The sequence below is a fragment of the Coregonus clupeaformis genome, chromosome 30, assembly GCF_020615455.1.
Source record: "Coregonus clupeaformis isolate EN_2021a chromosome 30, ASM2061545v1, whole genome shotgun sequence".
NCBI lineage: Eukaryota > Metazoa > Chordata > Actinopteri > Salmoniformes > Salmonidae > Coregonus > Coregonus clupeaformis.
The window spans coordinates 37746252-37759903 of record NC_059221.1 but is presented as its reverse complement, the minus strand read 5'-3'; the positions used below and the strand labels follow the sequence as shown (position 1 = coordinate 37759903).

General features: G+C 44.1%; 1 protein-coding gene across 1 annotated transcript in view; it reads left to right on the top strand.

Annotated features, from left to right (window-relative positions):
- Positions 1-13038, top strand: part of LOC121546134 (potassium voltage-gated channel subfamily C member 1-like) — an 82474-nt gene extending 69436 nt beyond the window's left edge. The window contains exon 5 of the mRNA XM_041857170.2: positions 11384-13038. Within this exon, the coding sequence (XP_041713104.1) occupies positions 11384-11451 (68 nt within the window). The 3' untranslated portion in view covers positions 11452-13038. The remainder of the gene's footprint in view (positions 1-11383) is intronic.
- The last annotated feature ends 614 nt before the right edge of the window (positions 13039-13652 follow it).

Sequence of the window (13652 nt, the reverse complement as noted above, 5' to 3'; positions counted from 1 at the left end):
TGTGCCAAATTGCATCACTCTGAGTCTAACAGATCAAGAGATATAAACATGGGCCTGTTACCGTGAGGTGGATATGAATGTTATTGCATATGTTGAGTCTTGACAGTGTTTGCAACATGTGTACCAAATTTAGTTACAATAGGAATATCCTTGACTGATTTTATATGCATTTGTGTGCCAGACCACGCCCACGTGAATGTTTATTGGTCAGTGTTGTTTTAGGTACTAGTCTGGAAAATATTGTGCTGAGAGACCTTTGTCCATAGATACCACATATTCGGTTTCGTGGAGATCAGTCATTCGGTGCCAGAAGAGTCGTGTTTTAAGTGTTTTTCACAAAATTCTAAATGCCGGAAAATCCATCATGGCGGACCATTATGGGTCCCTGAGGCAAATTTGCTCCTTGTGAGGAGAGGGACCGAATTTCATGACTTTAGGTCAAACAGGGTGAGGGGGCGTGACCTTTCAAGTTAGCATGTTTAATCTCTTGTTATAGCGCCACCATCTAGCCAATCAGTGTAATTTTGTTAATACCGGATCTCTATTTCAAGATGCATCATTCACCGAAGTTTTGTCAAAATTGGGCCAGCGCTGTCTGAGATATTGCGTGTGACTAACGTACGAACGAACGTACTAACTTACTAACGGACAGTAAACTTTATTTCAACTTTATTTCATTGTCTAGCAGTCATCAAAGGCATTATCCTAGTCATATTAGCAACCCCCAGCTACATTTCTAACGGATATTTCCATCTCTGTCCGTCCGTGAAACCGCTCGCATCGAGCGGTGTGCATTTCAGAACAGTGTTTTTCCCGCAAATTGCATTTTGGAACATTGGCACGTAGACCTGCCGCCGTGTGCACAGCGGAACATTCTGATCTGTTCCATTGATACGGTGTTGACCTCCACTACACTACTTTGATACGCATCGTGGGTATTAAGAAGCGAGTATATGCAATATATAACAATATTACTAACTTCCCTCTCCTTGCCCTACCCTGGGCTCGAACCATGAACACATCGACAACTGTCACCCCAGAAGCACCGTTACCCGTCGCTCCACAAAAGCTGCAGTCCTTGCAGAGCAAGGGAAACAACTACTTCAAGGTCTCAGAGCGAGTGACGTCACCGATTGAAACGCTACTAGCGCGCAACGCTAACTAGCTAGCCATTTCACACCGGTTACACTCACCCCCCCCCATGATATTGTCGTGAGACAGACAAGACCTCTGCCAAAACTCATTAGATCACCCATGTCAAGAAAAGCCCACAGATGACTCCTTTTCCTAAAGCTCTGATGTGAATATCATCTTGGTTTTTCACCCTTTCTTTCACACACCCTTATCAAAGGAAATTAGATTTCAGTGTTTTGATTCAATCCTGGCCGAGCATGGTGGAAGGTGTTGCGTGGTGGAGGTGTGAGGAATTTGATAGTGTTCCATTGCTTTTGGCTGATATAATCCACAATCATTCCAGAACTCTAGTCAAGAGGGTGAGAGGAGATGTGTTGTTGACGTGTGTGAACCTGTTGTGACAACCAAATTAGCTCAAGAGGGTGAGAGGAGATGTGTTGTTGATGTGTGTGAACCTGTTGTGACAACCAAATTAGCTCAAGAGGGTGAGAGGAGATGTGTTGTTGATGTGTGTGAACCTGTTGTGACAACCAAATTAGCTCAAGAGGGTGAGAGGAGATGTGTTGTTGATGTGTGTGAACCTGTTGTGAATTAGACTTTAGTCTATTCTCTAAGGTCAACTCTGCCTCAAGGGCAAGAATTCGGGGTAGAGCTGCCCTCAGAACAAGATTGAATAAGTATTTTGTTTTTTTAATAAGGAAATACATTGAGCATTGTCCTCTGAGTAATAAGCCTTGTGATTCTTCTTATCCCTCCCTGCCCCCTGCCTGTCTCCCTGCCCGCCTGTCTCCCTGCCCGCCTGTCTCCCTGCCTCTGCCTGTCTCCCTGCCCCCTGCCTGTCTCCCTGCCCCCTGCCTGTCTCCCTGCCCCCTGCCTGTCTCCCTGCCCGCCTGTCTCCCTGCCCGCCTGTCTCCCTGCCCCTGCCTGTCTCCCTGCCCCCTGCCTGTCTCCCTGCCCCCTGCCTGTCTCCCTGCCCGCCTGTCTCCCTGCCCCTGCCTGTCTCCCTGCCCCCTACCTGTCTCCCTGCCCCCTGCCTGTCTCCCTGCCCCCTGCCTGTCTCCCTGCCTGCCTGTCTCCCTGCCTGCCTGTCTCCCTGCCCCCTACCTGTCTCCCTGCCCGCCTGTCTCCCTGCCCCTGCCTGTCTCCCTGGCCCCTGCCTGTCTCCCTGCCCCCTGCCTGTCTCCCTGCCCCCTGCCTGTCTCCCTGCCGCCTGTCTCCCTGCCCCTGCCTGTCTCCCTGCCCCCTACCTGTCTCCCTGCCCCCTACCTGTCTCCCTGCCCCTTGCCTGTCTCCCTACCCCCTGCCTACCTCCCTGCCTGCCTGTCTCCCTGCCTGCCTGTCTCCCTGCCTGCCTACCTCCCTGCCCCTGCCTGTCTCCCTGCCTGCCTGTCTCCCTGCCTGCCTACCTCCCTGCTCCTGCCTGTCTCCCTGCCTGCCTGTCTCCCTGCCTGCCTGTCTCCCTACCTCCCTGCCGCCTGCCTGTCTCCCTGCCCCCTGCCTGTCTCCCTGCCTGCCTACCTCCCTGCCTCTCTGCCTCCCACTCTGCCCCCTGATGACCCTCTGCCTGCCTGCCTTTCCTCTGGGTGAGAAGCCTTATGATTCGCCTAACCCCCTTCTGGCCCCTGCCTGTCTGCCAGGCCAGAGAGAGAGAGAGAGAGTAGAGACAGAGAGCGAGAGTAGAGACAGAGAGAGCAGAGAGAGAGAGAGACCACACATTCCAATCGGCAATACTTAAACTCTTTAACATCGTCCTCAGCTCTGGCATCTTCCCCAATATGTGGAACCAATCCACAAAAGTGGAGACAAATTTGACCACAATAACTGCTGTGGGATATGCATCAACAGCAACCTATGGGAAATCCTCAGCATTATCATTAACAGCAGACTCATACATTTCCTCAGTGAAAACAATGTACTAATCAAATGTCAAATTGACTTTTTACCAAATTACCATGTATTCAGCATGCACACCCTAATTGACAAACAAACAAAGGCAAAGTCTTCTCATGCTTTGTTGATTTCAAAAAAGCTTTTGACTCAATTTGGCATGAGGGTCTGCTATACAAATTGATCTGAAGTGTTGTTGGGGGAAAAACATACAACGTTATAAAATCCATGTACACAAACAACAAGTGTGCGGTTCGAATTGGCAAAAAACACACATTTCTTTCCACAGGGCCGTGGGGTGAGACAGGGATGAAGCTTGAGCCCCACCCTCTTCAACATATATATCAACGAATTGGCAAGGGCACTAAAACAGTCTGCAGCACCCAGCCTCACCCTACTAGAATCTGAAGTCAAATGTCTACTGTTTGCTGATGATCTGGTGCTTCTGTCACCAACCAAGGAGGGCCTACAGCAGCACCTAGATCTTCTGCACAGATTCTGTCAGACCTGGGCCCTGACAGTAAATCTCAGTAAGCCAAAAATATTGGTGTTCCAAAAAAGGTCCAGTTGCCAGAACCACAAATACAAATATCATCTAGACACCATTTCCCTAGAGCACACCAAAAACGATACATACCTCAGCCTAAACATCAGCACCACAGTTAACTTCCACAAAGGTGTGAACGATCTGAGAGACAAGGCAAGAACGGCCTTCTATGCCATCAAAAGGAACATCAAATTTGACATACCAATTAGGATCTGGCTAAAAATACTTGAATCAGTTATAGAACCCATTGCCCTTTATGGTTGTGTGGTCTGGGGTCCGCTCACCAACAACAAATTCACAAAATGGTACAAACACCAAATTGAGACTCTGCATGCAGAATTCTGCAAAAACATCCTCCGTGTACAACGTAAAACACCAAATAATGCATGCAGAGCAGAATTAGGCCAATACCCGCTAATTATCCAAATCCAGAAAAGAGCCGTTAAATTCTATAACCACTTAAAAGGAAGTGATTCCCAAATCTTCCATAACAAATCCATCACCTACAGAGAGATTAACCTGGAGAAGAGTCCCCTAAGTAAGCTGGTCCTGGGGCTCTGTTCACAAACACAAACAGACCCCACAGAGCCCCAGGACAACAACAATAACACAATTAGACCCAACCAAATCATGAGAAAACAGAAAGAGAATTACTTGACACATTGGATAGAATTAACGAAAGAACAGAGCAAACTAGAATGTTATTTGGCTCTAAACAGAGAGTACACAGTGGCAGAATACCTGACCACTGTGACTGACTCAAACTTAAGGAAAGCTTTGTACAGACTCAGTGAGCATAGCCTTGCAATTGAGAAAGGCCGCCGTAGGCAGACCTGGCTCTCAAGAGAAGACAGGCTATGTGCACACTGCCCACAAAATGAGGTGGACACAGAGCTGCACTTCCACACCTCCTGCCAAATGTATGACCATATTAGAGACACATATTTCCCTCAGATTACAGAGATCCACAAAGAATTAGAAAACAAACCCGATTTTAATAAACTCCCTTATCTACTGGGTGAAAAACCACAGTGTGCCATCACAGCAGCAAGATTTGTGACCTGTTGCCACAAGAAAAGGGCAACCAGTGAAGAACAAACACCATTGTAAATACAACCCATATTTATGTTTATTTATTTTCCCATTTGTACTTTAACTATTTGCACATTGTTAAAACACTCTCTATATAGCCATAACATGACATTTGAAATGTCTTTATTCTTTTGGAACTTCTGAGTGTAATGTTTACTGTTAATATTTATTGTTTATTTCACTTTTGTTTACTATCTACTTCACTTGCTTTGGCAATGTTAAAATACGTTTCCCATGCCAATAAAGCCCTTAAATTGAAATTGAAATAGAGAGAGAGAGACCGAGAGAGACAGAGAGAGACAGAGAGAGAGAGACAGAGACAGAGACACAGAGAGAGACAGAGAGAGAGAGAGAGAGAGAGAGAGAGAGAGAGAAAGCTGGCGAAGTAGAGAAGGCTAAGTAATTCAATACTACAGGCTCTGTATCTGGTGAGTATGTGGGACATCCCAGCCTATTACAGGGGAAAAATCACACATGCACTCTCCCATTTTAGTGCACATTAGCTGCAGGGAGACAGAGTCTCTTTTTTTTCCCTACATAGTGCACTACTTTTGATCAGAGCCCTGGTATATATATACAGTGGGGGAAAAAAGTATTTAGTCAGCCACCAATTGTGCAAGTTCTCCCACTTAAAAAGATGAGAGAGGCCTGTAATTTTCATCATAGGTACACGTCAACTATGACAGACAAAATGAGAAGAAAAAAATCCAGAAAATCACATTGTAGGATTTTTAATGAATTTATTTGCAAATTATGGTGGAAAATAAGTATTTGGTCACCTACAAACAAGCAAGATTTCTGGCTCTCACAGACCTGTAACTTCTTCTTTAAGAGGCTCCTCTGTCCTCCACTCGTTACCTGTATTAATGGCACCTGTTTGAACTTGTTATCAGTATAAAAGACACCTGTCCACAACCTCAAACAGTCACACTCCAAACTCCACTATGGCCAAGACCAAAGAGCTGTCAAAGGACACCAGAAACAAAATTGTAGACCTGCACCAGGCTGGGAAGACTGAATCTGCAATAGGTAAGCAGCTTGGTTTGAAGAAATCAACTGTGGGAGCAATTATTAGGAAATGGAAGACATACAAGACCACTGATAATCTCCCTTGATCTGGGGCTCCACGCAAGATCTTACCCCGTGGGGTCAAAATGATCACAAGAACGGTGAGCAAAAATCCCAGAACCACACGGGGGACCTAGTGAATGACCTGCAGAGAGCTGGGACCAAAGTAACAAAGCCTACCATCAGTAACACACTACGCCGCCAGGGACTCAAATCCTGCAGTGCGAGACGTATCCCCCTGCTTAAGCCAGTACATGTCCAGGCCCGTCTGAAGTTTGCTAGAGTGCATTTGGATGATCCAGAAGAGGATTGGGAGAATGTCATATGGTCAGATGAAACCAAAATAGAACTTTTTGGTAAAAACTCAACTCGTCGTGTTTGGAGGACAAAGAATGCTGAGTTGCATCCAAAGAACACCATACCTACTGTGAAGCATGGGGGGTGGAAACATCATGCTTTGGGGCTGTTTTTCTGCAAAGGGACCAGGACGACTGATCCGTGTAAAGGAAAGAATGAATGAGTCCATGTATCGTGAGATTTTGAGTGAAAACCTCCTTCCATCAGCAAGGGCATTGAAGATGAAACGTGGCTGGGTCTTTCAGCATGACAATGATCCCAAACACACCGCCCCGGGCAACGAAGGAGTGGCTTCGTAAGAAGCATTTCAAGGTCCTGGAGTGGCCTAGCCAGTCTCCAGATCTCAACCCCATAGAAAATCTTTGGAGGGAGTTGAAAGTCCGTGTTGCCCAGCGACAGCCCCAAAACATCACTGCTCTAGAGGAGATCTGCATGGAGGAATGGGCCAAAATACCAGCAACAGTGTGTGAAAACCTTGTGAAGACTTACAGAAAACGTTTGACCTGTGTCATTGCCAACAAAGGGTATATAACAAAGTATTGAGAAACTTGCAAATAAATTCATTAAAAATCCTACAATGTGATTTTCTGGGGAAAAAAATCTCATTTTGTCTGTCATAGTTGACGTGTACCTATGATGAAAATTACAGGCCTCTCTCATCTTTTAAGTGGGAGAACTTGCACAATTGGTGGATTACTAAATACTTTTTTTCCCCACTGTATACACTGCTCAAAAAAATAAAGGGAACACTAAAACAACACATCCTAGATCTGAATGAATGAAATAATCTTATTAAATACTTTTTTCTTTACATTGTTGAATGTGCTGACAACAAAATCACACAAAAATTATCAATGGAAATCAAATGTATCAACCCATGGAGGTCTGGATTTGGAGTCACCCTCAAAATTAAAGTGGAAAACCACACTACAGGCTGATCCAACTTTGATGTAATGTCCTTAAAACAAGTCAAAATGAGGCTCAGTAGTGTGTGTGGCCTCCACGTGCCTGTATGACCTCCCTACAACGCCTGGGCATGCTCCTGATGAGGTGGCGGATGGTCTCCTGAGGGATCTCCTCCCAGACCTGGACTAAAGCATCCGCCAACTCCTGGACAGTCTGTGGTGCAACGTGGCGTTGGTGGATGGAGCGAGACATGATGTCCCAGATGTGCTCAATTGGATTCAGGTCTGGGAAACGGGCGGGCCAGTCCATAGCATCAATGCCTTCCTCTTGCAGGAACTGCTGACACACTCCAGCCACATGAGGTCTAGCATTGTCTTGCATTAGGAGGAACCCAGGGCCAACCGCACCAGCATATGGTCTCACAAGGGGTCTGAGGATCTCATCTCGGTACCTAATGGCAGTCAGGCTACCTCTGGTGAGCACATGGAGGGCTGTGCGGCCCCCCAAAGAAATGCCACCCCACACCATGACTGACCCACCACCAAACCGGTCATGCTGGAGGATGTTGCAGGCAGCAGAACGTTCTCCACCCCTAGCCAGTGTTCCCTTTCTTTTTTTGAGCAGTGTATATATATATATACAGTGGGGAGAACAAGTATTTGATACACTGCCGATTTTGCAGGTTTTCCTACTTACAAAGCATGTAGAGGTCTGTAATTTTTATCATAGGTACACTTCAACTGTGAGAGACAGAATCTAAAACAAAAATCCAGAAAATCACATTGTATGATTTTTAAGTAATTAATTTTCATTTTATTGCATGACATAAGTATTTGATACATCAGAAAAGCAGAACTTAATATTTGGTACAGAAACCTTTGTTTGCAATTACAGAGATCATAAGTTTCCTGTAGGTCTTGACCAGGTTTGCACACACTGCAGCAGGGATTTTGGCCCACTCCTCCATACAGACCTTCTCCAGATCCTTCAGGTTTCGGGGCTGTCTCTGGGCAATACGGACTTTCAGCTCCCTCCAAAGATGTTATATTGGGTTCAGGTCTGGAGACTGGCTAGGCTACTCCAGGACCTTGAGATGCTTCTTACGGAGCCACTCCTTAGTTGCCCTGGCTGTGTGTTTCGGGTCATTGTCATGCTGGAAGACCCAGCCACGACCCATCTTCAATGCTCTTACTGAGGGAAGGAGGTTGTTGGCCAAGATCTCGCGATACATGGCCCCATCCATCCTCCCCTCAATACGGTGCAGTCGTCCTGCCCCCTTTGCAGAAAAGCATCCCCAAAGAATGATGTTTCCACCTCCATGCTTCACGGTTGGGATGGTGTTCTTGGGGTTGTACTCATCCTTCTTCTTCCTCCAAACACGGCGAGTGGAGTTTAGACCAAAAAGCTCTATTTTTGTCTCATCAGACCACATGACCTTCTCCCATTCCTCCTCTGAATCATCCAGATGGTCATTGGCAAACTTCAGACGGGCCTGGACATGCGCTGGCTTGAGCAGGGGGACCTTGCGTGCGCTGCAGGATTTTAATCCATGACGGCGTAGTGTGTTACTAATGGTTATCTTTGAGACTGTGGTCCCAGCTCTCTTCAGGTCATTGACCAGGTCCTGCCGTGTAGTTCTGGGCTGATCCCTCACCTTCCTCATGATTATTGATGCCCCACGAGGTGAGATCTTGCATGGAGCCCCAGACCGAGGGTGATTGACCGTCATCTTGAACTTCTTCCATTTTCTAATAATTGCGCCAACAGTTGTTGCCTTCTCACCAACTGCTTGCCTATTGTCCTGTAGCCCATCCCAGCCTTGTGCAGGTCTACAATTTTATCCCTGATGTCCTTACACAGCTCTCTGGTCTTGGCCATTGTGGAGAGGTTGGAGTCTGTTTGATTGAGTGTGTGTACAGGTGTCTTTTATACAGGTAACGAGTTCAAACAGGTGCAGTTAATACAGGTAATAAGTGGAGAACAGGAGGGCTTCTTAAAGAAAAACTAACAGGTCTGTGAGAGACGGAATTCTTACTGGTTGGTAGGTGATCAAATACTTATGTCATGCAATAAAATGCAAATTAATTACTTAAAAATCATACAATGTGATTTTCTGGATTTTTGTTTTAGATTCCGTCTCTCACAGTTGAAGTGTACCTATGATAAAAATTACAGACCTCTACATGCTTTGTAAGTAGGAAAACCTGCAAAATCGGCAGTGTATCAAATACTTGTTCTCCCCACTGTTTATATATATATATATATTACCCTATATAGGTAACATGGTGCCATTTGAGAGAGAGACAGTAGGTTGGGATATGCACTGCAGCATTATGATACAAAATCTATTAATTTAGATCAGAACTCACTGGCTGCTACCAAAATAATCCCATGTAATTCATAAGTGTCTGACTATATTATAACAGCGGTTTTTAGTTGGATCCTTCTAACTCACAAACTCTATTCTACTGTAAATAATAAGATCTGGTAAAGGGCTATAATGTAATGTTCATAATTAGCATAACAAGCAGCGGCAATGTGACTATGAAAGCTCGCGCTACTTTCCTTTCACAAACAAAGTATCTTTCAAAAAACCTTCTAGAAATAATAAACTCACACACTCTATTCTACTGTAAATCATTTCCAAATACTTAAGATCTGGTAAAGGGCTATAATATAATGTTTAAACCTCATTGGCTCAATGATCTGACAACTGGCCGCTAATTTCCTCAAGTCCTTAACAAGACAGTCTGATGACAACAGACCATTGAACCTCTACTCGCTGAGAGACGAAGAGACGAAGAACATCACATCAGCCACAGAGAACGGGTTGGCTTCTGACCTAGTTCGATTTGCTTTGACCACAGTGAATGGTTTCTGGCTTACGATGATGTACCTTTTTAGCCATAGAGGTGCATGTGGCTTTTACCCTTGAAACCAAGCAATAGGGACATAGGATGTGCTTTATTGTTCACAGAGTCTGGGGTGGTTTCTGGCTTAGCAGGATGCACTTCTTTTACTCCCAGATGACCGTTCAACTTGATAGCCACTAATAGGTTTCCAATTAGGAATAATGGTCATGGCCATCATAGCATGAGGCTTCCGCTTCCGCCGGACTCTCTCTCTCTCTACCTCTCTCTCTCTCTCTCTCTCTCTCTCTCTCTCTCTCTCTCTCTCTCTCTCTCTCTCTCTCTCTCTCTCTCTCTCTCTCTCTCTCTCTCTCTCTCTCTCTCTCTCTCTCTCTCTCTCTCACTGGTCCAGGTTATGCTCTGCAGACAGGAAGGCTTTCATTGGCCTGAGGGCTTCCTTTAAACATATTGCTGAATTACAGTCAGGGTGTAGTCTAAAAAAAAGGTGCAGCAATATGTGTTGTTTTAAAGGGTCAGCCATAATAGTACAGCTCCCCTGGAGCAAATTAGTGTTAAGTGCCTTGCTCAAAGGCACATCGACAGATTTTTTCACCTTTCAGTTACTGGCCCAAACGCTCTAACCGCTAGGCTACCTGCAGCCCTGTGTTCATAAACACATGTAGGGGAGATGGGGTATGTTGAACCACCCTTGTTCCTAGGAAACTATACACATAATTAATCATTTGACCAAATATGAATTGGCAGTCCCATCATTGCATGGAGTCTGTGAAGGAAGAAACAACATGGAAAAAGTGGTAAGCAAGTTAAGCGGGTTAGGTCCACAAAACTGTTCTTCCAAGGCGTAATGCAAGGCGTTATCACTGGGAAATGAGGTAACTACAGGGACTGTTAAAAGTGTAAAAAAAAAAAAAAAAAGTACAAAGTGTTTTTTAGGTGTTAAGCCTGTGTTAAAAGATGCTTAAAATGATTAAAAAACTAAAAAGCGATTGATATCGTGTTGAATTGTGTTTGGGAAATAAAGATAGTCATGGTTTAAAAAAAGGTAGTGGTAATATTTAATTCACTGCAGAAATGTGTAAGCAACTTAACTTACCCTGTCCCGTGGCTCAATTTACCCCATACCCGGGGTAATTGTGTCAAGAGACTACTTTGTTTTGGACAAGCTATGTTTTTATGAATGTTTACATGAATTCTGATTATTTCCAGGGTTACACAACATCCTGAAATATATGTAGATATCTTTGTTAGAAAGAATACTATAATTCCCTTGACTGAGTTTTGCTGAATGTGAAAAATGGCTCATCTTACCCCACTCTCCCGTAGTATGTATTCATGCCTTTACCCCTGTGGTTGGCTATGGAATCATGGTCCCATAATGTATAGGATGACTGTTATATTATCCCACAGCCTTTCATACAGTGCTGTTGCCAACTCTTCCATCATTGTCATGCAATACATATACAGAACATTGGTTTGACTTTCCTATCTCTAATTTCCACCCCTTTATGTTTCCGTGTTACAGAGAGCTGTAAAGACATCCTGGCAGCTACTGGGAACTACGCCCAACCAGAAATCACCACTCTGACCTGATTTAAACGGATTGGTCGATGAAGGACAATTGGTTGTGAACCAGGATGCAGCACTGAAGGACATGGGGTGGAGCTTCAGGTCTAGGCCCCTTCCTCCTAACTGATATGAAGGTCCGGGTCCTTCCGGAAGGTTCTGGAAGAAGAACTTTTGTCTTTCTGTCAAGTACACAGTACCCAAAACTCTGTTGTGGAATACTTATATCTGATGCTGTAGGAGGTATAGTTATGTATGTACACACATCTGTCTGTTTCCAAGTATTTAGCATGTATTGTATTGTATGATTTAGCACTATATAATGTACCTTGAAAGAAAATAACATCAGTGAACTTAATATTAAGGGACACATCTAAAGTTGAGGAGCTTTTTTTGAATATCTGAAGTAACTCCTCTGATGGAAATACTTTGAGTTTCAATCAAGCAGCAATATTTACAAATGGCGTTTTCAAGAAATTGCTACTATGGCTTGAAGGATTCGGTTTTTAAAGTTAGCAATACAGTATATGATCAGTTCATAGTCCTTGTGGAGAAGAACAACGTTTGATGTTTCTGTAAAAAAATGCTACAGTCTTTTATCAATGAAGCGTAATTGGTAAAACATTGACTGACTAAAATACAACAGAAATGTGGAGTTGCATTGTGTAAAAAAATGACTGTGAGCAAACTACAGTAGGATTGGAACTAGGAGTCATTGTTCCCAACATGTCCAGCTCTGTTTTGATTAAATAAAGGTTCAAACAGGTGTCAGGCCAGTAAACAGACAGGCTGTAGTCAAGCAGCGGCAATGCGACTATGAAAGCTCGCGCTACTTTCCTTTCACAAACAAAGTATCTTTCAAAAAACCTTATAGAAATAATAAAAATGTATTTCTATTACAGTACGTAAACAGTTGTGTTTCAGGAAGAGGAGAGTCAACGCGCAGACAACGGTAGCAGTAGCAGGATGAGACTGTTATAGCTCACGCTAACGTTAACGCTAATGTTCACAAACAGTGTCTTTAAGTCATTGCACAAAAAAAAGAGAAATAGGAATGTAAAAATGTCAGAGAGACGAGATGCAGTCAGACAGTAGTCAAGATGATGTGTCTGAATAAGCTCACACTACGAGTCTTTTCACAAACAAAGTGTCTTGCGAATAATATATAAATGCTGTTCTATTTCTATGATATTAGCTCTGTTCTGTCAATACATTTGCCGGTTGAAAGGGGACCAAAATGTGAGTGGCCATATTAGATTAAAAGTGATTGTCTCAACATCATCGTTACTAAATGCATCATCAACGTCGCTAGTAAATGCATCGTTAAGATCCATATCTACACATACTGTGACATCAGCCGCCCGTTCCTGTCGTGCATATTGTCAAAGTGATGGAGCTTAATGTGTTATGGAGTAATGTCATGAGGCTTAGATTTGTTCCTAAAACGCCAATCTTGGTTATTTTAAGATCTTGGTTGTTGGAGATCTTGGTTGTTTGATCATCTTTGTACATGTTTCTAACATGCTGACCACACCGGCCGCGTTGCGTGCGTGAATGTTGCAAAATAAATGTACACATACAGTACCAGTCAAAAGTTTGGACACACCTACTCATTCAAGGGTTTTTCTTTATTTTTACTATTTTCTACATTGTAGAATAATAGTGAAGACATCAAAACTATAAAATAACACATGTGGAATCATGTAGTAACCAAAAAATTGTTAAACAAATCAAAATATATTAAATATTTGAGATTCTTCAAATAGCCACCGTTTGCCTTGATGACAGCTTTGCACACTCTTGGCATTCTCTCAACCAGCTTCAACTGGAATGCTTTTCCAACAGTCTTGAAGGAGTTCCCACATATGCTGAGCACTTGTTGGCTGCTTTTCCTTCACTCTGTCGTCCGGCCCGTCCCAAACCATCTCAATTGGGTTGAGGTTGGGTGATTGTGGAGGCCAGGTCATCTGATGCAGCACTCCATCACTCTCCTTCTTGGTCAAATAGCCCTTACACAGCCTGGAGGTGTGTTGGGTCGTTGTCCTGTTGTAAAACAAATGATAGTCCCCCCATGCCAAAACCAGATGGGATGGCGTATCGCTGCAGAATGCTGTGGTAGCCATGCTGGTTAAGTGTGCCTCGAATTCTAAATACATCACAGACAGTGTCACCAGCAAAGCACCCCCACACCATAACACCTCCTCCTCCATGCTTTACGGTGGGAACTA